The following is a 12,220-nucleotide window of genomic DNA, read 5'->3' as shown; positions in this document are numbered from 1 at the left end:
CCGTAGAAACAACGGGATTTTTTTTACAGTGTAGTATTAATGTCGGGATGATCCAAACGCAAAGGTGCAGCAGCAGGTGGAGATGACTCTAACGTATATAAGTCTGATGGGTCACAGACAATGAAGAACATCTGAAGACTCTCGTTCATCTGTATTTCACAAAATGCATTGTGCATTGACCAAATAACATTTTTTATATTTTATAAAATGTATATTCTAATTAATATTATTGAATATATCTAATAAAATCTATGCACTTTTATGTATAAAATAGTTCATAAAAAGGAACACTATAATATAATGTTCATGTCGTCTTAATAAAATAAGAATGTATTTATTTGATTATTAGTTTGGTTATTTGCCAAACTGAACATAATTACATGTTTGTGCTGCTTATTATATAACACCATATCAATGTATCAACAACTAGATTTACAAAAAAATAAAAAATAAAATAATAATAATAATAATTGTAATAAGTATTGCTAGGGGAAAATAGTTTTGCTAGGGAAACTAGGCAAATGCAAAGTTTATAAGGGGAGTGAAAAAGTTTTTTGAAGAAATCACCATGTCCCTTTAGGGCACCGTAAAGTAAAAGTGTAAAATGCACAGAATGCAGATTGCAATATATTTCAGACCACAGGTGGAGCTGGGGATAGTGAAGCCAAAACACTACCAATTGACAAGTTCAGTTAATTAAGATTTATGCTTTATTTGTAATAATGAAAAGACATTTTGAGCACATATTTTATTGTTTATGATAAAATGACAGTATTTAATAGCCTTCAGCAGCAGCACAACAATATTAGATATATTTAGACAGAAATGTAAACCTTCACAGTATTACAGCAATAAACTAAAGTGTCTTAATGCACAAACTCTCTCTATTAAAAGTCATTAGACATTTAATAAACTCACACAGATACCGCCACCTTCACAAAATTGACCTCAGAGGTATGGAACCCATCAGACTGTTGTGTTTGTAAGGAAGCTAGAGCGAGTCTGTTGGCCCGTCTGTTTTAAGCACAGTCTGCAAAGTACTTAGCGGGAACAACAGAGCGACACTCCTTCACCATCAGCTCCTCCAAACTGTAACACACCAAAGACAATCACATGTTGAACATTGATTATATTTTTCAAGCCTCTAACACATTCGTATTTTGTATTATTCTGTATTTCTGAATTTTATATATATTGTATTTTTTATATTATATTGATGAATGTTGAATCTGTGTATGCCATATAATAGTCTGATAAAGCAATACATTTAAATACAATAACAAAATGTATGATTTCACTTGATTTGTAAAACATTCACCAGTAAATCTATAAACTTACATCTTATTGCCATCAGTGGGCTTCTCTTTGGGTTTAGGCTTCCTGAAATAAGACACATAATACTTACAGTTTCAGTTGTTTTTAGTATTATTATTCCATTATTATCATGGCAAACTAACATAAAGAAAAGCATGTCCTGCTTTGAATTAATATGCACTGTTGGTAACTAAAACAAGCCTGTGTTTGAGCTTGTGTGAACATACATGGTGTTCATCAGGGTCTTCAGGCAGGAGATGTCATTGGTAATGTCATCATCAATCAGAGCTTTTGTGCAAAAAAGAAGAAAAAGAGGGAAAAATATTGCTCAATTGGCTTTTTTGATTGGTTTTTAAACTTTCAGTATTCACTTTACCTGCATCCCAATGTGCATACTATCCACCCTATCCGCCCTATATTAAATATCACATACTATTTAGGATGGATAGTATGCACATTGAGACGCAGGCTTTCTCTTTCAGATTTTCAATGCAGAAATTAAAAACAACAACTAAAAAATTGGTTTAGGATAAATGCAGATCTTAGGTGCTACATTTGCCTCTTAAACTCACCAGAGCAGCTCATGTTGCAGACATTGAGCGACGGCATCATGCCGGAATCACAGGCCAGTTGATCACTGAGCTGAAACACTCCATACAGCTGCCCGGAAACTTTGGCAGTAGCGTTCAGCTTTGGATGCTTGGTCTCGTGGTCGGAAACCTGTGGTCCTTTAGTGGGGGCCTGTGCATGAGGCTTGGGTGGGATTTTAGATGGAGCTTGAGGTGGAACTCGAGATGGGGCTTTAGCTGGGGCTTGTGGTGGGGCTTGAGTTGGTTTCATCTCCTTATTGTTGACCATGATTGCTTTGACAAAGCTGGTGTTGAAGGTTGAGCTGTTGGCCTTGCAGACAACTGCCTCAGAAAGGAAGGAAGAAAGACATAATCTGATATAAAACATGTCAGTTTGGCTTTCTAAAGACGAAGAGAGAAGCTGACAGAAAAATGACTCACGTCTAGCGATGAGATTGTCCATGGTTATTTTCTCTCCCATGGCTGTAATCTGCTGAAACTGAGCAGCGTCCAGTTGAGCCTTCAGCTCACATTTACTGAGAATCCGTCCCTCCACCGCACTGGACACCAGCAGAACCAGAGCCAATGCCACCAACATCTTCACTGAGAGAACGCTCTTCATCTCTCTATGATCGGAGCTTAACTGCATTAGATAAACCCAGAGAACTGATTGCATCTTCAACACTGTAAAACCTAACACTCAAAATAATTATTTGGTTTGAGTAGGACAAACTTACATTAAACAAATTAGTTCAGTCAGATGATCTTTTATGAGTATTTAGCACTTTATTTTTCTTTAAACTTCACTGAACTGATCTATTTTAAGTAAACTGAACTGTTTCATTGTTTTGAGTTTTATGAACTTATTTCTTTTAATTTTGACAAACTTTAACTGAAAGTTTAGCTGAAACTGGGCTGGGATTTCTATATCCCTGCACTCTTTACCCATGGCACTTCAAAGGGAAAGAAAATGCTAAAATTATGTTATATAATGCTTTTTTTTTTTTTTTTTTTTTTTTTGTCCAAGATTAATATTAAGTGGGAGATTTAGTTATTAATGTTTTGTTATGCTAATTTAGAAGAGTTTCTGTTAATGTGGGTTTTCTGAGAGTTACCACCATGGTGACAAGCGGTGCATGTGGCTTGGTTTGAGAGCAAGTATGTTAATTGCTTTATATTGTTATTGTTAATATATTAGCAAATGAGTAATTTCTGACAGAAATATAAATATCTGTGATATTTTAGATTTGATCATGCATGAAAAATGTCTGTATTTATATAGATCACATAATTAAAACATAAATGTTAGCTAAGTTGAGCCCTATATGTATATATATAATAATGCAATACACAAAAAACAAAACATTTGCATTTATTAATTTAGCAGATGCTTTCATCTATATATATGAACATATTTCGCTTTATTTATATGTACTATATTTCATAAAAACAAATAATTTACATTTAATAATTCAGCAGATGCATTTCATCTACAATTGTTATAATATATAATATATTTTTTAAAAGAATTTTTAAATAAATACATCATTTATATTATCACCAAAGTCAGCCCCAACAGACAATTTTTTTATTTTTTTTTATTTTTTTTAGAATAACCAGCTGATTAAGTGATTAGTTTGAGCAAAAAACATGAAATAAAGTATGTTGACCATGAACGGAACTGTCATGCGTCTTACCAGATGTACTGAGTTGATTCTTGTTGGAGTATCTTCTAGCTTTAGTGTTTTTCTGTACTGTGGTCCATCTTATATATGTTCGAGAGACCTCCACCTGTGCTGTTGGTCCATCCCATCATCACGAGGAGATCGTATTACTGTGATGTCATTGGAAAAAATCACAAATGCGTGCCAGGGTGTTCAGGTTGTCATGTTTATTTATTTATGTGCACTATTCACCCCAGTGATTTCCAGCTATGTGGAGTGATTTCTGTTTTGAAGCTGATGTTTTGTGGTTTGAGCCTTTGAGCTGTTTGTCTTTGGATTATGATGTTCTGCAACACACACACAAACAAACACACACACACACAGCACATTTCCTATTCAAATAGATGAATACTGCAGTCTCGTCATTCATCTCATCTTCATCTAGAGTCCACAGCTCATATAATAGAGGACAGTATGACTCTCTAAAGCCCTAAAGCTTTACTCTGTTTTGTTTGGGTGGATCTGAAGAGCTGACAATGGTTTTGGTCTAATTAAAGGATTATTTAACAGTTATGAATTATGTAATGACATTTTTTAAAATCAAACTGAAAATGATCTTCTGCATTGTCACACCAGATTGGTTTTGTGATCCACAGTTTGTTCTCTTGAAACTTAGATATATTTTTCTTTCCATGCAGCTTTGTTTATGGTATGCTGATCATTCAAACACTTGTGATCAAGATAGATAAAGAATAAGCTTACAGTTATATGCAATTAAGATTTATTTTTCATTTAACTTTAAATGCTTTACTGGCCCAGTCTGACAAACTGAAGACAGTATGCCTGTAAATGTTAAGACAGACATTTTCACCATTACAGTCACTATCTCAGTCCAAATCTCTGAGCAACACTGTGAGGGTTCATTTGAGTTTATTCAAATAGTGAACAAATACTTTAGGGAAAATTCTTGCTCTGACCTTTTTCGTGTTGTTTTCAAAAATGTAAATATGAATTTCACGTGGCACAGGTCAAACAATAAACGTGATAAAGGGATTTTGTAACCACAATTTTAATGATTATTTTTCATATTTCTTGTGAATATGCAATCACCACCTTTTAAAGGTGCCATTAAATTGAAAATTGAATTTACCTCGGCATAGTTGAATAACAAGAGTTCAGTACATGGAAATGACATACAGTGAGTCTCAAACTCCATTGTTTCCTCCTTCTTATATAAATCTCATTTGTTTAAAAGACAAAAGACCTCCGAAGAACAGGCGAATCTCAACATAACACAGACTGTTACGTAACAGTCGGGATCATTAATATGTACGCCCCCAATATTTGCATATGCCGGCCCATGATCGAGGCATTACACAAGGGCAGCCAGTATTAATATCTGGATGTGCACAGCTGAATCATCAGACTAGGTAAGCAAGCAAGAACAACAGCGAAAAATGGCAGATGGAGCAATAATAACTGACATGATCCATGATAACATGATATTTTTAATGATATTTGTATATTGTCTTTCTAAATGTTTCGTTAGCATGTTGCTAATGTACTGTTAAATGTGGGTTAAGTTACCGTTGTTTCTTACTGTATTCACGGAAACAAGAGCGTCGCTATTTTCATTTTTAAAAACTTGCAGTCTGTATAATTCATAAACACAACTTCATTCTTTAAAATGTTTGATGGCACCTTTAAAGTGTTATTTTATTATAAAAACAGCATTATTCAGCACTGATCTGAGCAGGGTTGCCACAGGTCTGTGCAACAAAATTAGCCCAATGGCCAATCAAATACAGTCCAATGCAAATTTCTCTGTCCGGGGGCCGAATTCTCTGCTGAAATTGTATGTTCAGGGATGGGGTTTGGGGAGAAATGGGTGGCAGGCAGGGATTGACATTAAAGGTGCCCTAGAACCCTTTTTTACAAGATGTAATTTAAGTCTAAAGTGTCCCCTGAATGTGTCTGTGAAGTTTCAGCTCAAAATACCCCATAGTTTTTTTTGTTATTACATTTTTTAACTGCCTATTTTGGGGCATAATTAAAAATGCGCCGATTCAGTGCATGTCCCCTTTAAATGCTCGCGCTCCCCGCCCCCAAGCTAGCAAAGTTCACACAGCTAATATCACCCTGAAAATATCAGATCATGTAAGTATGGTATTTATTTTGTGGATGTTTACATTTGATTCTGAATGAGTTTGATAGTAGCCTATGCTGCGGCTAACAGGGCTAAAGCTAACGTTACACACTGTTTGAGAGATTTATAAAGTAGTTACTAAGTTACTAGCCACTCTGCATTTTCACTGGCCACAATTTTGACATCAATAACATTAGAAAACCTGCCATATAGATATTTTTAATATTATCTCATATTTTGGCAGCAGCTATGTTAGGCTGCTGTCACTTTAAGACCTGATGCACAGATCCATTATACTGTTACACATGCATTTTCTTTCTCCACTGAGAAAAATTTGCCAAAACCTGCATTTTGATATTATTTTGTGTGTATTTGACTGTTTAAAGGTGCTAAAGGGGATCTTTTTGTCGACTGAGAAACCAAAGACTGTTACTGAGTTTTTGAAATGAGCACATGCGTAAAAACAACCCCCCTCCTTTCGAGGGAACGCCTCCCAAAACTTGTGCACGAGTTATGGAACACGAGTGTTTACCACCGGCATTCGCTGTGTCGTGTTAGTGGATTCATTATGTCGGACTCACCGCAGGAAACTCATAATCTGCAGTTGTTACTCCTGTCTCCGGACAAAAACATTGCATGCAGCGCCAGAGGGCCAATCCGTGCACGTCTCTCACAAGGACCGTCACGGCAGTGATTGACAAGCCAGAGGGCCAATCGTTTACGCGATGATCACGTAAACGATTGGCTGATGTTTTTAAGGCCCTACCTCGTGCACAGATGATGTATATTAATATTATTACTTTCAGTGCACCTAATAAATAGTCTTTTATCAGTTAGTAAAGACAGTTTCAAGTAATATTGCAAAAATGTGTAAAACAAAACATCCTCTTTAGCACCTTTAAGCGCAAAAAGCAGCGAAAAAAAAGATCTCAATTTAGTACAGAGAGGCGGCTTTATGTGCGCGTACTTTCGGTGTGAGCACAAAATCTAGAGGAATGAGTAAAATTATGCGCAATAGGCGCAATCCCACACCGAAATTCAAGCCCTGTAACACCAACAATATTCATCTGGAGCAGATGAAAGGAGTGAGTGAGAGTGAGAGGAGGCGGGTTTGTGTGTCAACTCACTGTCGGAGAGATGAGAAAGTGCAGCTGGTATCATGTATCTTTTCTGCCGAAAAATGAGTATTGTAAGCATTTCCGATATTTCAGTACCCGCCAATTTCAGCAGTGACTACGTTACATTGGCGGTTGTTATTGTCAAACCCTGGTGGCCGGGGAAATCAACCTGCGGGGCAACAATTTAAAAGTAGTCCAATTCCACAGGAAAACCATGGACTTGGCAACACTGGACCTGACAATGATCCAAAGAGCATTCTGTGTACAAAGCAGTTAACATGGTCAATGCCACTAATTTGCTTATGTAATATAATATATCCCTCCTAATGGGAGGAACGGGCACTGCACAATGGATTTGGTTAAATAGAGTTTATTTTTTATTGTTAAGAGTCATTATTAAGAAGCTTGGGGCAGGTGCACAGACAAAAGGGAAAAATCAGACATAAGAACATAAAACACAGGTGACACGAAAATAAAGTTTTGAGCCCTCCAAAAATGAATAAAACATCTACAAACAATTTTTTTTTTTAACATTTAAATGTCATAAAAATAATGGAGAAAGATGTTATTTGCAGCCAAATTGTATAGTTAGTTTTGACATCTACCAGCAGGGATTAAATAGACCACACTAAAAACAACTAAATCCTGACTTCTTAAATGGTATACACTTGCTTTGTGATGAACAAACTGTTGTGTAAAACTCTAATGAAATATTTGTATCTGTGTGGTATTTGGATTTAGTGAACCAGATTTTCAACATGGTTGTTGGTGTTAGCACACAAATATTCATTACAGAATGTCTTTCAACCTTTCACTCATGCAAACATTGATTTATTGATGTTTTATTGTAAAGACAGACTTAGGCAAGGAACTCTTCTATGAATATTGCTTTATTTGCATTCTGAGGCATGCTAATTACATGTAGAAGCATCGATCAACATAATTGTTCTTATAATTGAGAACATTTGTACATTTTGACAAGTGCAACTAAAGAGTGAAATAAAAGACAAAGTCTGAGAACTGATACATTTAACTAATTTATGTGAGTGTGAACAGTAGTTCCTCTCTGAAAGACTTTTTCCAGCAGATTATCAAACACCAAAGAGGTTTTGAAGCACTGCTGTCACTTGAAAACATTAAGTGTTGGGTTTATTTCAGTAATGCATTAGTACAGAATATTCATGTCTGAAGAAACTCTGAATGTGTTAGACACACAAAGCAAAGTACTGCAGAGGATTGACTTTGAGGCACTCCTTCACGAACAACGAGTGCTTCCTAAAAGACAATAAACACAAACTTGTAAAACAGGCTAAAACATCTTGTACCTTATTGCTGTAGCTTATCTTAACATTGTAAATGTTACTGTAAACACAGAGCACACAATTTATATGATTTACATAAAGAGTTGCCTTTGTGTGACTCCAGTTAAGTTTAACTTTATCATGTTGCTTAATGAGATACTTAATGAGAACCTATATGGCAAAAATGCACATTTTCAGACATGTTTTGAACTGCATATTTCAAAATATCCAAAAAGGTCCAAATATGTTGCTAATATTGATGAAAATACTATATATAAGTTTTAGGTACTTATATTTCATCATATATTTATTTGTTTTGTCCTATATATATATATATCAATTTTGCATTTACCCACAATGTATATTTTGTGTACTAAATGTATTTTTACTTTGAAAAATGTATTTCCTTTTATAAATGTATTATAATCAGTATTTCTCGTGACTCATGCAATCTTTCAGTTGTTTGACTTACGTCTTGTCCTGAGGAGCTGGAGCACCACTGTAAGAAAACAGGACCAGGAATATTATTATTATTTAATATGTGTCTACTACTTGTTAAAAAGTTAGAAATTGGGCAATCATGAGAAAAATACATTTGTTTAGTTGATTTTAGTCGTATTAGAATGGACTACAATAAAAACATTTGGCGATTTGCAATTAAAATGCATTGCAATTAAAATTCTTTTTGCAGATTTAAAGCCACAGCAATCCTTGGCAATGCTATAAAATTGAGCTAAGTTATGCAAATGACTGAATGTGGTACTAATGGGAGTGGAGACTGTGATCACATGATTAGCAATACTATGCAACTGTTATAATTGACTACTGATTTGTTGATGTGAAAAGTTGACGAACTTACGCATTGTTCACGCTGTCCAACAGGGTCTGCAGGCAGGTGATGTCATCCCTGATGTCATCATCAATCAGAGCTTTAGAAGACAAAATTTACAAGACGTCACTCAACATTGACGTATGATTCTGATCTATCAACACAAGCTGATAGCAGTTTGTAACTATTTTACATTTCGGAAATTGTTTGTATGAATTCATACAATCACATTCATACATTTTTCTACAATCTGTCTATTTCCCACTAACAATTAGGTTTAAGGTGAAGCTTCATGCTAATTTTTTAAATGTTATGTTTTCATACAAATCACATTTTACAAATTCAAGTTTTTTCATGAGATCAGGTTGAATCTTTTCTGTTATGCTTAATTTTTTCTAAAAATCATGAGTTTTCATTTAAAACACATAATGCAAATTAATTCATGTCCTTGTAAAATAGTTATGTGTTCCCATGAGTTTTTATTGACCAGTCACATGACTCACCACTGCAGTTCATGCGGCAGATGTTCAGACTCTGGCCGGATCCAGAACTGCATGCCACACGATCGCTCAGCTGGAAGATTCCATACAGTGTTATGGGAACATGAGCGGAGCTTTCGCTGGAATCCTCCTCTGAACTGTCGCCAAACCGTCCCCCACGAGGGGATCTCTTTCCTCTTCCACCGTGACGGCCCTGACTAGGTTTTTCCCCTGGTCTTCCATTGGGTCGTTGTTCTGGTCTGGGAGGGGGTCCTGCTGGAGGTTTGACGTCACCTCGGATGATGGTGACCAGGTTGGTGTTGAACTTTGACACACGCTCCACAGAGCAGACGACTGAAAGAGAGACAAAAACACCCTTGGCTTACACTTGTACCATTACTAGTATTCAACTGACAGCGTTTACACTTGCAAAACTTACTTTTGGCGATGAGGACCAAATCTACAGTCTTATTTTCGGGTACAGTCACAATCACATTTCCAGGTGCAGTCACATTTCCAGACACACTTTCAGACCCAGCTCCGGTCACATTTCCAACCCCAGGAGTGACATTTCCTCCCTGATTTCCTCCCAGAGCCGCCTTGAGCTTGTCCTTCAGCTCACACTTACTGAGAATCCGTCCCTCAGTCACACTGGACACCAGCAGAACCAGAGTAAACGCCGCCAACATCTTCACTGAGAGAACGCTCTTCATCTCTCTCTGCTTGTATATCTGGAGATTAAACACAGAACAATGAATAAATCCAATCAAACAATCAAAATCTGCAATAAAACTCAATAAAAAGTCAATTCTCTTCAAGCTGCGTCAATAAACAATGAAGAAACCTAACAAGCAACCTTCTGGGTTCAGAAAAAATATGCAAAAATTGTACCCTTAGGTTGTCACTTGGGGCAGTATCCTCAAAGGTACACCTTTGTACCTTCTTTACCCCTAAAAGCAGTAGTACCTTAATAGTACATACGTATTACTACTTTAAGGCATAATATGCACCCTTTAGGGACAGATAAAAAACATGCAGATGCCCCTTAAGGTATTTTACTGATGATGTTCCAGGCCTAAAGTTTGGTTTGCAAAGCCCAAGTAAGGTATTTAAACAATTGTTTTTAATCATTATGCTCTTCAGCAAAGCAACTGGTTGGTCTAGAGGAAACGCTCATACCACTAGACACTTATAAAACTATGCTGGAGCATTTTTAGCTTAATAGATAAATGAGAGCAATATTTGAGAGTTCAGAAGTGATCTTACCAGAGATGCTATGTCTGTTGTAGATGGAGATCTAGTCTTCACTCTTGCTTCAAGCTGGTGTTTGTTTCCTGTCTGATGTGATCTGAATGGTTGAGCATGGGGTTTTATACTAAACTATGATGGGATGGCCTCACTGCTTTGAAACTCACTAAACCTGTTGATAAAACACCACATGACACCACAAATAACATGTCATGTCTGCTGATGTAACAGAGATGCTCAGGTGGAGGTGAGTCAGGTTTTTCCTTGTCACTTTTTCCTCACACCATTTCAGCTATTTTTAAACTGCGACCATGTAATGTGACCTCAGGTCTCTGTTGTGCTATAGATTCCTTCAGGCTTTGACAGTGGCCCTGCATATTAATTAACAATTTCAGTATTTTTATTTTTAATTTGAAAAGGTTATCATTGAACTTAAGAACTCAAGAAATCGTATTTTATTCAGGTCCAAAGTATCAGAGCTGTTATCATTATATAGATCTCCAGTGTATTATTAATATTTATTATTACTAAGCCTACACTATTTTAGCCCCTCACTATTAAGCCAGGGACACACTTAATGATTGCTATGGCTGTTTATGAATGTAATTTGATACTTACGAATGATCATGCCCAAACATGCTGAGTCAGAGCCAGTTGCGTACAGTCAGCATTTAAAATCATATAGTGTGTTCAGTTCAGTCTTAGAATGTTTCAGGTAGTCGTTAAGTGTGTTTCTGACTTTAGAAAACAATTCCAGTTCTGTTGGGTTTTAAATAGAACCCCAGGATTTTTGACTCAGTAAAAAAAATAACAACAACTTTATGCCAAAATGGTTCTATAAGGAGAAATGTCTTAAATGATTGAATCACACATTCATGATTAACGAGATATTTCTATTTTTCCTAGTAATAAAGATCCCATAAAATGATCCCATAATGGGAAACCCTAAAAGGTATGAAATGCTCGACAGAACCACTTCTTTGAACTCATATAGACCTACTTAATTTTAATGGATAAGTAAATTTAGTTTTGGTGTGCTGTATAATAATTTAAATTGGAAAAAAAGAAATTCCCTTCCGAAACAAAAATATATGGGAATATACTGCAAAATATAATGCAATATATTACATAATACATTTCCATATATGGAAAACTAGTGCTTAAATGTTTCGATATACTGCAATATATGCATTGACCATGCATTGACCATGTAATATACTACATTATATATTTCTTTATATATGTGTGTTTATACTGTGTGGGTAAATATATCTGCAATATATTACACAGGCAGTACCATCTGATCACATATACATCTATACATTATGAAGAGTATTACTGAATATAAAATTACATACTGTCACAGACACGCCAGGCTCCACCTCACCACAGTACCCACGCACCCAATCACCAGCATACTAATCACCGCCACCTGCATCTCATTCACTCTGCAATCACCAGCACTACAAAACCACCACACTCACACACACTCACTGTCCGGTCTCGTTTGCACTACTACATGTATATGCTTACCTTAAGGACTCCCCATCGA

General features: G+C 36.0%; 1 protein-coding gene across 1 annotated transcript; it reads right to left on the bottom strand.

Moving 5' to 3' along the window:
• Positions 1–7,216: 7,216 nt before the first annotated feature.
• On the bottom strand, positions 7,217–10,775 carry LOC137032969 (uncharacterized). Its single transcript, XM_067405022.1, has 6 exons — positions 10,687–10,775; positions 9,860–10,151; positions 9,445–9,774; positions 8,972–9,041; positions 8,585–8,611; positions 7,217–8,086 (listed from the first exon to the last, which is right to left on the bottom strand). The coding sequence occupies exons 2-6, from the start codon at positions 10,131–10,133 to the stop codon at positions 8,017–8,019; spliced, it is 771 nt and encodes a 256-aa protein (XP_067261123.1). The 5' UTR covers positions 10,134–10,151; positions 10,687–10,775; the 3' UTR covers positions 7,217–8,016.
• Positions 10,776–12,220: the final 1,445 nt, after the last annotated feature.

This window comes from Chanodichthys erythropterus, chromosome 12, assembly GCF_024489055.1.
Source record: "Chanodichthys erythropterus isolate Z2021 chromosome 12, ASM2448905v1, whole genome shotgun sequence".
NCBI classification, from domain to species: domain Eukaryota; kingdom Metazoa; phylum Chordata; class Actinopteri; order Cypriniformes; family Xenocyprididae; genus Chanodichthys; species Chanodichthys erythropterus.
Note: the sequence above shows the minus strand (reverse complement) of the source record. Positions and strands in the feature narration are given on the sequence as shown.